We start from the raw sequence: 13,610 nt of genomic DNA, 5'->3' as shown, positions 1-13,610 counted from the left end.
TTTTGTGATGTTCTTTAATTTTCATCAATATTTTTTATAAGGAACTGAGGTTTTGTTAATTTTTTGTTGAAATACAAATTTTTTGTTCCAATTAATAAAATGACTTTTAATTTTTTATATAATCACCTATTATTGCCTGTATAATTTCATAATATTTAAAAAATATGTTGTACGATTTTGAGTAACACTCACTGTATATATATGCAGTTGTTGTTTTTATTTTAATTGTTTTTCTTCCTATTTGTTATTGTTATTGTTGTAAAAATATAATAATACACTTTTTTACAAGTATGCGCCAAGTTATAAAAGCCATACATACTTTTGTTTTATTTTCTTCTTCTTTGTTGTTGTTGTTGTCTTCTTTTTTGTTTTGTTTTTGAGTGTTTACTATTTTCTTCATTGATGAAGATAATGATGAATGAGTATTTAAAGTATGTACAAACACACATCCATAGATACTCTTTTATTTATTTAGTAATGTAGCGCCTTTTTATCCTGTGTTTTGCTCTTTACCCAGCAAGAAATAACATAAATGTTAAAATAACATAGCAGAGGCGTTTTGTAGTTAATACCTGCATTTTTTGCTAAATCAAATAAAATGTGTTTAATTTCAATCAATATTTGTTTAAAAACTTGAAAAATTATGTACCGAAAAAACAAACTACAAAAATATTAATAAAACATGATGATTTGAAGTATATTTTCTTTTCTGCCTTTCTTGTTTTCGTACATTATCAAATTTCTTTTTAATTATTTTCATATTTAACTGATACTTTTTTCCTTTTCGTTGGTAATTCTCTGGAACGTGTGAAAATCACAACCTTTAACAGGCAAAAGTGTTTTGTTTGTTTTTATTTTATGTTTTTTAGTAAATTGTTGTGTATTTGCCATTAACAAAATGACAACTGTTCATGACCTATACTCAAAATTTATTTGATGTAACCTTTTTTTTTGATTTTGTTAAAATTATTTAACATATTTTTTCTTTTAACATGCTAAAAATAAATAAGTACATATTGTTGAGCTATAATTTTTTAACAAGAATTATTTATTTGTTTAATAATTTTCTGAAGAAATTTAAACATGTTTTTGTTAAATACTTCATTCATTATGTTCAATAGCGTTAATCATGTTAAGGTTAAAGGTGGTATTTTAACAACAAAAACCAACAACAAACTTGAGAAAAACATTAAGTAAATATTTAAATTTGAAGAAAGAAAGTCTAATAAAAAATATTTGAAAATAGATTTAATTCTTTAAATTTATAAACGATTTAGAAAACAAAATTTCCTTACAAAAATTGTTTTATAAATCTTTATAAATTGTTTACTTTAGCTTTTGATTTTGAAAAAATAACTTTCATTACCATATTGCCTTCCCCGAAAAGGTTTCAATCTAGGTCAATATTTTTATACTTTTAATTTTGAAAATGTATTCTCTTAACCGCAATTCCAAATAATTTATACATATTTTTTTTCTCTTACATCTGATTAACTTTAACACTTAAATATCACCAAATACATTTTAACTAAATAAAATCACTTTAAAAAGTCAATGTTATGAAACAAGGATAAACTGAAACCTCTAGGGATTGTAAGCCAATCATTGACCTTAACTTGTTTATTGGCAAGAAAAGTGATCACAATGAACTTGAATTGTAAATAATTTACCAAATTTGTGTTAAGAGACTTCCAATAATTTTTGAAGAAATAATAAAAAAAAACGCACACACACTTACTGTTTTCCACCAAAAAACCAAACTTGATTTAGTAAATTTGAGGTTAAACATCTGGTAAATGTTAAAATCTAAAAATGATAACGGCATAATTTAAGCCAACCAAAAAAAATATTAACAAAATTTTATGCTCAGACGGACATACATATTTATGCGCATAATAAATTCCTTAAAAAAATAAATATTTTTTTAGGAATATTGTAATAAATGTATGTATTATGAATTAATGGTAAAAGAAGCACAGAGTACAAACACAGTCATACAAATAATGTTCATATAATAAACCGGCCGGTTGTAGAATATCAAAAAAAAAAAAACATTAAATATAAAAAACCGAAATATAATTGAACAAAATCGATTGAATGAATGCATGTACAACATAAAATGTATGATTTTTAACAAGGGGGGCCACACTGATTGTTGTTACAGCAGCCAAAACTACAAAAACAACAACTAGAACCGGGTTATTGCCATTCACTAAAATCATATGTTTTATAGTTGTAATTTTAGTTTGTTGCTCTCCATATCTTACTCTCTGTCCAGCTGGCTGAAACAGACTTGCAAGTGTTGCCGATTTTTTAGTAAAATTGGCGAAATATTTTAAATTTTTTATTGAAATTAACTTAAAATCCAGGCACTTAGCTTTCAAAATAGTTTTGGGTTTGAAATCTATGGAAGCATATTAATGTTTAAGGAAACAATAAAATTCAATTGTTTTTCGTTTAATTCTTCTCAATTTTGTCAAAGCTAAGGCATTTTATTTTTTTTAATTCAAATATAAAATAAGGTTTAGTATTCAAGTTGCAAATTATTAAATATTTCTTGAGAGATTTAAAAACAAAACAAAATTTTAGATTATACATTACAATATCAGCTGATATTCTGTAAATAAATCTGCAAGTTGACAAGTCAGTCTGCTAAAACTAGCAGAAAATATGACAAAATGGCCACACTGTGCCTAGTTAATTTAAATTGGTAACATTTTAAACTCTGATACAGCTGTATCAGGAATGCGTAATGAAATTGGCAAATAGTACCAAGTAAATTAATTGTACCAGTATTTTGGTTAAGTGTTTTGAAACTAAATACTAAGCAGATATTAGTTTTCCTCATACTTTCAAACCTTTAATGTTCTAGAATTATTAAAAAAACTGGTTTTTCTTCCGATTCTTCCGTTGAAAACTTCAAACTAAATGTAACTCAAAGTTATCTTCAGAATTAAGAGTTTTATGAGTGATAAACCAGAAGTTATTATATGACTCCGAGTAAAATAATTTTAAGCATCAAACACCAACAAAAAAACAATATTAAATCACAGATTACTGTGATATCATGGGAAAAGGTGAACTACTTAGGATGTGTTGTACCTTGGGATTGCTATTGAGACGCAAATAAAACATAGCAATCGCTATCCCATCTACCTTCCGTAAAACTTTCCGATACTATGGTTTGTAGGGCTTGCGAAGAGAAGCACAGTAAATTCGATAATTTCTCAAAGATAAATATTTTCTAATTCTGGCATGGATTTAATATGAACCTGTAATAGGTGGGACGACTATGTCGAACCTGACCTAAAAAGTACAAATGTGTAGTAAAGTTGTACTGAAGAAATTGTCAATTGTACCCAAAACAAGACCAACTTTTCATCTCTGGACTGTTAAATGCATAAAGCAAAGTCATTTAAAGTAACAGGTTTTAATATAACATTGTCATGGCAAAAAAATTAATAAAAAAAATATTTAAAAATCATGTTTTGACATTATTAACAGTTAACAAAAACACAACATTTTTACATTTTAACTTTGGCAATGTTTTTAGGCCTGCAATGCTGTAGTTTTTGTTTTTTTTTTCATCATTAAGTTCCTTAAATGTTTGTAATCTGTAATTTTAACATGTGTTTTTGAAACACTGTATTATAATTGAAGGTAGTATGATCAGCAAACTTTCTTTGTTTTGAAATCTTCAGCGCAAACAAAAACTTATTAGAATTTTTACTTTAACGAAACCGCTTTTTAGGCTAAAAAGAAAAAAAGCCGCCAAAAATAATTAACATGTTAATGACTTTTTAAGATTTTTTATATCTTTTTCTTGCAAAAAAAAAGTAATATTAACACCTTGTAAAAATATTTCTTTTCTGCTTGCCGCAAAAAATAATCTTGGGAATCTGTAAACTTTTGCGTTTCCAATTGTATGCATGTAAATATAGTTTGGAATAATTGATGTTATAAAAATGATTGTCTGTTTCACACTCTTTTCTCTCTACCTTCATATTCTTCTCGTTTCTTTTGTTTTGATTCTGTGTTGCCAACAGCTACTTTGCGTTATAACGATTAAAATTATGACCCAATTATGTCACGTTGTGACAGTGTGAAGAGGCATAATGTTTAGAGATGAGTCAATTTATAATTTTGTCAATCATAATTAATTGTTATTATTTCTCTGATATGTGAGATCAATGTCACGTATCGTATTCATAAGAAATTACTGAAAATAAATAAAATGTATAATACGTATGTTAAATGTAAATGTCATCATATTCACGCTGCTTTTTTTAAGATTTTTTGATGTTTATCTAAGGAGTTGCAATTATGTTTATTATTTTTTTGTTTTTGCTAAGTCATGTTGGGCGCTTGACATGCATGTTTTTCTGGATATAAAAAATATATACTTTTTAGCGTTTTTTCTTGTAAAATACGTGCGTAAAATATAAATTATTACTAGTAAATTTATGCAATTTATTGCAGTGAATATAATTATTAATAAACATCGGAAAATTTCGAATATAATAGAAATTTAGCAACAAGTGTTTGAACATTTAATTATTATTTTAGAACTTATATGCCTTGGAATTTTTAGAGGGTTAATTATTATGTTATCAATATTTATATTTTTTTAAAGCTTCTATTAAATTTAAATTTTTCTATTTTTCAGCGATTCTGCAGCGTTCTACTGTCGAAGTGGGGCGTATTAAAATACAAGGTGTTGCCACTTGTTTATATTTATGTATGGATCCCTGTGGTGCTGTTTATGGCTCGGTAAGTATAATCGTTACGCTTACCATTTTTAGTATATTTTTTTTTTGCATAAAAGTAGTATTTAGTAGTTAATTAACAAACACATTATTTGAATTAAATAAATGTAGTATTTAACAAAATTAAAGCATGCAATTGTAATGTAATAGTGTTAAGGTGAAACTAGGTTAGTTAGGTTAAAAAACGGACTCAATTAGGTACATATATTTTGTCAGTTTCAGGATTCTAATTAAATTTTTTACGAAAAGTTGTGTAAATTAAAATAAAATAATAATAAACTGAAGCTCATTTTTAAACAAGTAAGATAGCTATATTCAGCTGTGCCGAATCTTATATACCCTTCACCAAATTATACTTCAAAATACAAATTTTAAATATTTTTAGGTAAACAAAATAAAAATCAAAAATCGAGGTTGTCCAGGTTTTTTCCTCATATCTCAGCCATTTGTGGACCGATTTTGCTGATTTTAAATAGGAAAGTTCTCGAAAGCATGTCTGACAGAATTATTGAAGATTTGGACCCCGAAGATATCTGGGGTCTTCAGAAAATTGATTTCAACAGACAGACAGACGAACAGACTATATATAAGGATTCAGAATATATATACTTTATAGGGTCTGAAAATTACAAATAAAATAATCATCTTCCCGGTGTAGAGTATTATATGGCCAACTTTACTTTCTTACATGTTTTAATCTGGCTAAATTAGGGATTGAAAATTAAATATTTGTTCATTATCAATATAATTCAAATAGTACTTTTTTACAATTAAGACAAAAGAGTCAACGATTTCTTGTTCGAAAGGCTAATCAATTAGTTAATAATTTAAATAATTTTCATGTGGCAGTTTTCAAGAAATTTATAATATTAAAAATCTACCAAGTATGATTGAGACACTTTACAAATAACAAATATGTAAATGTCACAGTGATGGATAGAAATGTCTTAAACTTAAATATATTCAATTCATCATAATTAAAATATCTCCGTAATAAATGCTACTAATATACAAAAGAAAATCTTTATTTTCCTCTGCAATACTTAAACTTTTAAATAAAAACTTCGAGTAGGTCTGGCTTATCGTAGGGTTTTTATTTTATTCAAATTTAATAAAATCAATTACAGTTTTTATTAATTGACTTCTTAGAATGTTTAAAACTAATAACCATAATTTGAATATAAATTTCCTCTTCTAATCTTAATATTCAAATTTTGTTGCATAAACCTTTAAGAAGAAACTCACCTATCTTGTCAATCAAATTCCCACAAATTTGTTATTTTTTTACTTCTTGAATACTTATTGGAGACGAAACATTCTAGCCACAACTTAATTAAAAATCAATTTGTTTTTGGACAAAATGTTATCAAGTTTATTTTGAAAGAAAAAACAAATTGAAACAAGTAGATAGGAAAACTAAGGCGCCATACTCAACCACAGAAAAAAAGCATCATCTTTATTTTGAGCCATCAATAAAAAACTTATTAGGAATTAAACTCTAAACACTAAAGAACAGGTCTTAATCAAATGTAATATGGTCTTAAAATAAATTTCATTTTAAATAATAGACTAAAGAAAAAAGACTCAAAGAGTTTATTAAAATTAACCACAAAATGTATAAATATTTTCCATAAGTGTCATTAAACTGAATTAAAAGAGACAAACAACAAAACAAAAAAAGTGCTTCAAAAAAAACGAAAAAAAATTGAAACAATTTTGACGCCTGTCTGGTTTTGGAATTCGTTAAACGAATGTTTTGTGTTTTGGAAAAAGCGCTATCGTATTGACAGGATAATAGTGATAATGATGGAATGGGCATAAAAAACCATACAAAATTAATTATACTTCTCATTTCGTTCTCTCTCAGAAATGATAATTTTTGAGTCTGGTTGAGTCTGGTGTGTGTGGCATTCCATATTTGGTTTCTGGTACCAGAAAAAAAGGGTCTTTATGGAAAAAACCATGGGCGGTCGGGTTTTGTTGTTTGTTTTTGTATTTATATGGAATTTGAGACAATGTAACAAAATGATTAAACAAAGAGTTATTTATTTCTGCATATATTTATTAAAAAGGAATATCAATATTTTGTATAGCTTTAATTAACATAACAAATATTTAAACTAACAATTTAAATATTTGGTAGAGTTGATGTAATGAATTCATGCCTGAGGCTGCAGTTCTTTAAATTGATTAATTAAATTAATGCTAATGTAGCTAATAATATAGTGAGTAAAGCTTTTCTTCCAGTGTATTGGAATACATAGTTGCATTTACTTATTAGTCAACTATTTATTATTATTGTAAACAACGCTTTTTTAGGTGTCAAAGTTACAATGATAAAACATATTTTATTTTGCGGTAAATTATTAAATCTGCGTCTTTTGAAATGTGTTATTATTTCAGAAATAACAAAACTAAAAATTTAAATTGCCAAAAAACAATTTTATTTCGTTATAACGTTTTTTTTCAGTCTTTTATGGAGAAACTCTAATTTATGGCGCCAAAGTAACAACCTTTTTACAACCATAATTCATTTGCGGTACATTTCACACAAATGTCTAACTGCTACAATTTTAATTTACAAATATTTTCCTCAAGCACTTGTTAAGTTATGGTATTGAGGGAAAAAAACATTGAACAAAAATGTCACATTAATCTAAATCCCGGTAATTGTCCTCACAACAGGCATCTCTTTTGAAATTTAGTGCATATTTCTGCACCATATTTTTCCCACTAAAACATAGTTTAAATATAGTAAAAAAAATATACAAGGCACACAAAGGATTTGCTTTAAAAAAAAGGGAAAAAGGATGCACTTTAATTTTTTTCTCAATACAAATACAAACAACATTAGTTATCACTTTACCTTTGTTTGTTGTTTTAGAAAAAAAGGACATAATTTTCTATATTTTCAAGGATATTTTAAGTATGTAATTATTGTTTTTTTTTTATAATACATAACACACTTAAGGGTAGAAGTGTTTTTGGAAAATAGGTTCAAATTTATTTTTATTCTTTTGTATGATTTTTTTGTGTTGATTTTGCCATGAAATGGCGTTGAAATTGTCAATTTATTGTTTGTATTTCTTTTGGAGTGAATTTTTTGTTTGGGAAATTTATTGTCTTTTCAAGCTATTGTTTTTTCTTAATGGCTTTACCGCACTGATATTTTATTTATGATCTGTTTAATATATCGGTTTACCTCACAATAATAATTTAACATTTTTCAGGAGATAGTGATATTCGACATAAGATGTGTTTTTGATTTAGTGTACAAATGCAATTTTTGTTCATTCTATGGAAACGCGATTTTCTTTGTAAAATTTAAAATAATATTTGCAAGGCAAAAAATAACTAAAATATGGAAACATCCTTGTTTATTTCTTCTTCATCTCGTTTATCATCTCTATTGTTTTAATGTCGCCATATTGAAAGTGTGACAGAAAGAGAGAGAGAGTGATGCCAATGGTGTAACAATTGGTCTTAATTGAAAAACTTAGGGATTTGCCTTTTACCATCTAATTGAGGACTCAAGATCAAAATATCATACATATGTTCTTTCGTATTATTATTTCAACTGCAGGTTTAACCTTTCAACTGCAGGATCAAAATCCAAGCTATATGTAAAACAAATATTAACTCCCCACTGTGCAAATAATCCTAGAAAATGCTAGAGAGAGTAAACATAAAAAAGAAATAGAAAATATTTAATACTAAAATCCCTCAAGCATCCTTATGCTCTATCGATATCCTACATTGATGAATACTCTTGTCGGCTTGCCTTTTGGTAGCTAGCCTTTGATCGGTAGATTTTCAAAGATAAACGAACTCATTATCACAGGACTTCTTACAGATCTGGGACGCCATCAAAACAATGGCCAGAACAAAACAAAGCGCTGGATAAATTATGTCAAAATAGGTGTGAGCTGACCATAAACTATAATAGTTTATGTGACATATTGACAGGTGTTTAGGTAGATACAGCAGAAAGAGATAATGATTACAAGTAGTCGTGTAAAATTTAGATTAAATGTTAAGATTATTTAAAAGATAAAAATAAAAAGATCTTTCCTTCCTTGTTAAAATATTTATATATTTTGTAGTGGCAACTTTTCTTTTAGAATGCAAAGTGTTAATGATTTCTTTCTTTAATGCAAAATAATATATGTAATTAAAATTAAATAAAAATTAATGTATTTTCTTGAAATTCCTTAAATATTTGTGGGTTTGTTGTAGAGTCTCTGACAGCTCAAATTGTGTTTGAACATGTAGAAAATTTGTTTTTTTTTTAAACATAAAAAACTATTCATCAAAGTGTGTTATTTTCTTTTACGAAATTTGATTATTTTTTTTTTAATTAAAATGTATGTCTGGCAGCTTTGTTAACTGAAACATATGGTTGCTAAACAGACATGAAATGAAAACGTCTAAAATTGTTTCAGTTTTTACGTTTAGTAGCACTTCAAGTTCAATGCATTTCAAAAATCACAAACAATTAACAACGTTGAACCAATTTTGTTGACAGGCAATTAAAATATTTTTGTTTTGTGTCAACTTTTTCTATATATTTAGAGCCACGGCAAGCAGGTCTATCTTAAGACTGGATGGATACTGTGCATACACAGTGACATGGCCATAAATATATCTGTGGTACATATATGCTTACATTTATGTCTAGGTCTATGATTTGCCATGACTGATAAAAAAACTGCTATTTTTAACTTCTTTGCATTTGATATACATTCATACATTCATTTAAATTGAAATTAAACAACTCATAATATTACTTTTCTTAATATCTGTTTGTGACAATTTAAAAGTCACACAATTTTCCATACCACATAAACACACATTCCGGGAAATTAAAATAGTTTCGCTAAACATTATTGTGTTACTTTGTATGCTCTCGCCTGAAATAATATCGCCCCCCATTTATAAATCCAAGGCCTGAGACCAAGCTAATATAGTTTATGAACTATAAAGTTGTCAACATTGATTTGACAGATAAAACTGTCAACAAAAATATTTTACCCGAGAGTCTATTTCTTCTTTGCCCATTTATGAGCCTTATTTTAATAATAAATTAAAAAAAATACCAAAAAACAAAGTGAACAAAAAGTAAGTTTGTTGCCTTTTTAGGAGCATTATTTTCTGCTTGCTTCCTTGCATTCTTTGTTTATTTCTTAAGCGGCTTTTGGTCGGGGTGATGTCGCTTGCCTGTGTCTAGTCTATTTTTAAAAAAAGTCTTAGTTTAGTGTATTCATAATTTGCTACAAACTGCAACTAATTTTTGTAGCAGCCAAGCATTAAATTAAAAAAAATTGGGTTGATTTTAAACTTACGAGTTCCCTGCTTCCCCATTTTTATTTTTTTTTTATTTAGTTTGTAAAATTCTCGAGTATAAAATAGAAAAAGAAAAAAATTATATATAATTTGTATTTGTTAAAAGACAAACTGTATTTCGTTTTAAATGTGTCCCTTATGAGTCATTTCGTTTTGAATTTAGAGGCAGGAATGGAGTTGGTTTGTGTATTAAATTTAGAAGAATTCGTTCTAGTATTTGTACATTAAAATTCTAATGCAGTGATGTTAAGAAAAGGGCTGTCGTCTTCTATCTAATTTTAAAGAGTTTCTTTTAACGAAAATTATTTATCATAAATTTGAAAAGATTTTCCTTATAAATGCCATTTATAATTGCTTCCAATTAGGCAAAATGTGGGTCAACTATGGTTAATCTAATAAAATAAAATTTTACTGAATTTATGTACAGAATTTGTTGAGTTTGTTGCTGGTGCTGAAAGCTGTTGCTATCTTCACATACAGTTTCCCACCGATGGGAAATTTTATACATATTTTTTAATGTGGTTTTTAACACAATTTTTTAATTCCTTCTTCTATTTAATTTTACTGAAGCTGTATTAAGTTAAATGTTTGTGCTTAAATTACATAAATGTTTGTTGCATTTTGTACTACTGAAATGAGTTTTTCAAAGTTTTCGCTAAAATTGTGTGTTAATTTCTGTGGGAAAATGTATTTCTCACAAAATTTGTTTTAAATAATAAATAATCAGCTATTTAATTTCATTATTTTATTAAATTAAGAATATTATTGATATATAGTAGTCTTTCTTTATTATAAAATTAAAAAATAGCTAGAATTTAATAAAATCTATAAAATAAATAGCAGCTAGAGTATCAAAAACCGACCAACGGGTTTTTTCATCTCCACTGGTTTCGGTTTTTTTAACTTTGGTTTTTTGACAAACCGGTTTTTGTAAGACGCTTAACCGGTTTTAATGAAATATATTTTCTAAAGCTCATTGAAACATATTTATGAAAAACTTTGATATCATTTTTAAAAATATTGATTTATTTTATAGAAAATTGTAGCATTTGACAACATTTCGTAAAAGGTATAAAATAATTTCATAAAGAATTCAAAAATGCTAAATTTCCATTAAATAAAAATTTAATATAACCCGGTTAACCGGTTTTTTTTAAGGCAAAAATCGAAACCGCTTAACCGGTTTTTTAAAAGACAATAATCGAAACCGGTTTTTTCAAAAACACACTTTTTCGTTTAAACCGAAAACCGGTTTTTTTAAATTTACCGGTTTTTTGGACACTCTAATAGCAGCTTAATTTTTGTCAAACGATTTTTATAAAAATTCAAGAAATTCTTGATAAGACCGGGGGGTAATATTCAAATTAAAAGCACGTTAAAATTATCATAATTTTTGAACTAATTCGTTTATGAGTGGTAACTCTATCTTGCTTACATGCCAGGTTAACAAGCTACACTTAACGAAAGAATTTCAAATATGTCATAAGGAGCTTTTTGTAATTTATATTCCATAATTTTAGTATTTATTAGCAGTGGATTTAAATAATGCGAAATTATAACTTAAAAAATAACATTTTCAGGGTTGTTTGTTTGTTAATTATCAAAACAGCCAACGAACTTTTCAAAATGCTCTAAATTTTTCCTGGTCCAAAGTCGAAAAAAACATGTTTGTTCCACTATATTTTGGCGAGAGGCTTTGGCGTCTTTTGAACCAAAAACAAAATAAAAAAAAAAACTCAATAGAAAACATTTAAAACATAAAACCTATAACGAAACATTTATTTCAAATTGAAATTAAAACGCCCATGAGATTAGAGAATGGCCAACACTTCTTTGGCTCGTTGGTTTTTATGGTTTTTTTTCTATTTATATTTTAGATTTTATTTTGCGGTATTGTTAAGTTTAAATTTAGAAAAAAAAATAAAAAATAAAAAACAAATTAAAATTGTTTAACAATAAAAAAAAAAATAAAAAAATATTTTTAGTTACTCATTAGACCAACAATGTTGTTGTGGTGTATTGTTGTACAAAGGGAACTATATATATATAGACTTATTTGAATGAATGAACCAATTCTGTCGTCGCATGTCACATCCGGCAAATGAAAAGCAAGAGAAAAAAACTCACAAATAGAAACACAAATAGAAAATGCAAACATTTTCAAATATTTAAATTCTATTTTGCACTTTTAAATTAGAGGGTAGCAAAACTAACCAGTAAATTAATATTGATTTAAGAATATTTTTAGAAAAATATCAGACTGAAAAAACTCAGTCAAATATGTCATGACATTTTTTTTGTTGCTATTTGGTGAAATTTATTATATATTTGTGTTTTGTGACGTTGAATAATTTGTGGTGTCTTTGACAGTTTGGTGTTAAAGTAATAAACAAATGCATAAAGCAATTTCAAATTTTCCTTATATATTATTCTTGCAGTAAAAAATATGTCATTAACTTTTATTTTATTTTTGTTTTTAAATTTTATGTAAATGTCTTTAGTTTATGGTTTGTTTTGCCATTAAATTTACAAAACAAATTGGCTTAAATACAAAAAGTTTATCAGTAGCCATATCCACACAAATCCAAATATACAGTGTGAGGGAGAGATAAACGAATGCGTCAATGACTTCACGTCATTAATTATTTCGGCTCTGGATCATTCAAGGATCGAGATCTCTAGAAAGCCAAAAATGCATATTTCCAATTCAGATATTGAACGATTGCTTCTCGAAAAGAGAAAGCTTAGAAGAGAATGGCAACAAAATAGATCACCTGCTGCAAAGCAGAGGCTGTCCATCGCTACTAGAAGACTGAAGAGAGCCCTTTGTTTAGAAGAGGATCGCAGAAACGAAAGATACATTGAGAGTTTGACGAATACTAAACATACGAACTTTTCTCTTTGGAAAGCCACACGTAACATCAAACCACCGGTAGAGGGAAAAACTCCGTTGAGAAAATCTGACGGTAATTGGGCAAGAAATGATAAGGACAAAGCATTAATTTTTGCCGAGCACCTACGTAATGTATTTAAGCCAAATCCACCCAACAATGATTTTGTACTGGAAAATCCTCCTGTTCACGAGACAGCGGATGATCATATCAGAGTAAGTCCCGAGGACGTTCGAAAAGTTATCAAAAATAACACAAATACAAAAAAATCTCCAGGATATGACAAAATTACGCCATCCATGATTAAAAACCTACCGAATATAGCTATAATCGTGCTATCTGTATTGTTTTCTGCGATCATTAGACTAGGCGTTTTCCCAACTAATTGGAAAATTGCTCAGATCATAATGATACCTAAACCAGGAAAAGATTTAACAATGCCGTCTTCATACAGACCTATAAGTCTACTGCCATGCATATCAAAGTTATTTGAGAAAGTATTGCAATGTAAAATTATTCCATACTTAAATAACCAAAATATTATCCCAGTTCATCAATTTGGTTTTCGTGAACAACATGGAACCATTGAACAAGTTAATCGATTGACTGG

General features: G+C 27.4%; 2 protein-coding genes across 3 annotated transcripts in view; one reads left to right on the top strand and one right to left on the bottom strand.

Annotated features, from left to right (window-relative positions):
• Positions 1-13,610, bottom strand: part of LOC135962753 (saccharopine dehydrogenase-like oxidoreductase) — a 485,871-nt gene that overhangs the window by 375,425 nt on the left and 96,836 nt on the right. The gene's annotated exons all lie outside the window — the stretch shown is intronic.
• The window catches only part of bnl (branchless), a 174,632-nt gene that overhangs the window by 125,414 nt on the left and 35,608 nt on the right, over positions 1-13,610 (top strand). For both annotated transcript variants that reach the window (XM_065514591.1, XM_065514592.1), the window contains exon 3: positions 4,667-4,770. In XM_065514591.1, coding sequence (XP_065370663.1) covers positions 4,667-4,770 — 104 coding nt within the window. The remainder of the gene's footprint in view (positions 1-4,666; positions 4,771-13,610) is intronic.

Source organism: Calliphora vicina, chromosome 1 (assembly GCF_958450345.1).
Source record: "Calliphora vicina chromosome 1, idCalVici1.1, whole genome shotgun sequence".
Lineage (NCBI taxonomy): Eukaryota > Metazoa > Arthropoda > Insecta > Diptera > Calliphoridae > Calliphora > Calliphora vicina.
The sequence above is the reverse complement of the archived record's forward strand: the minus strand, read 5'-3'. Positions and strand labels throughout refer to the sequence as shown.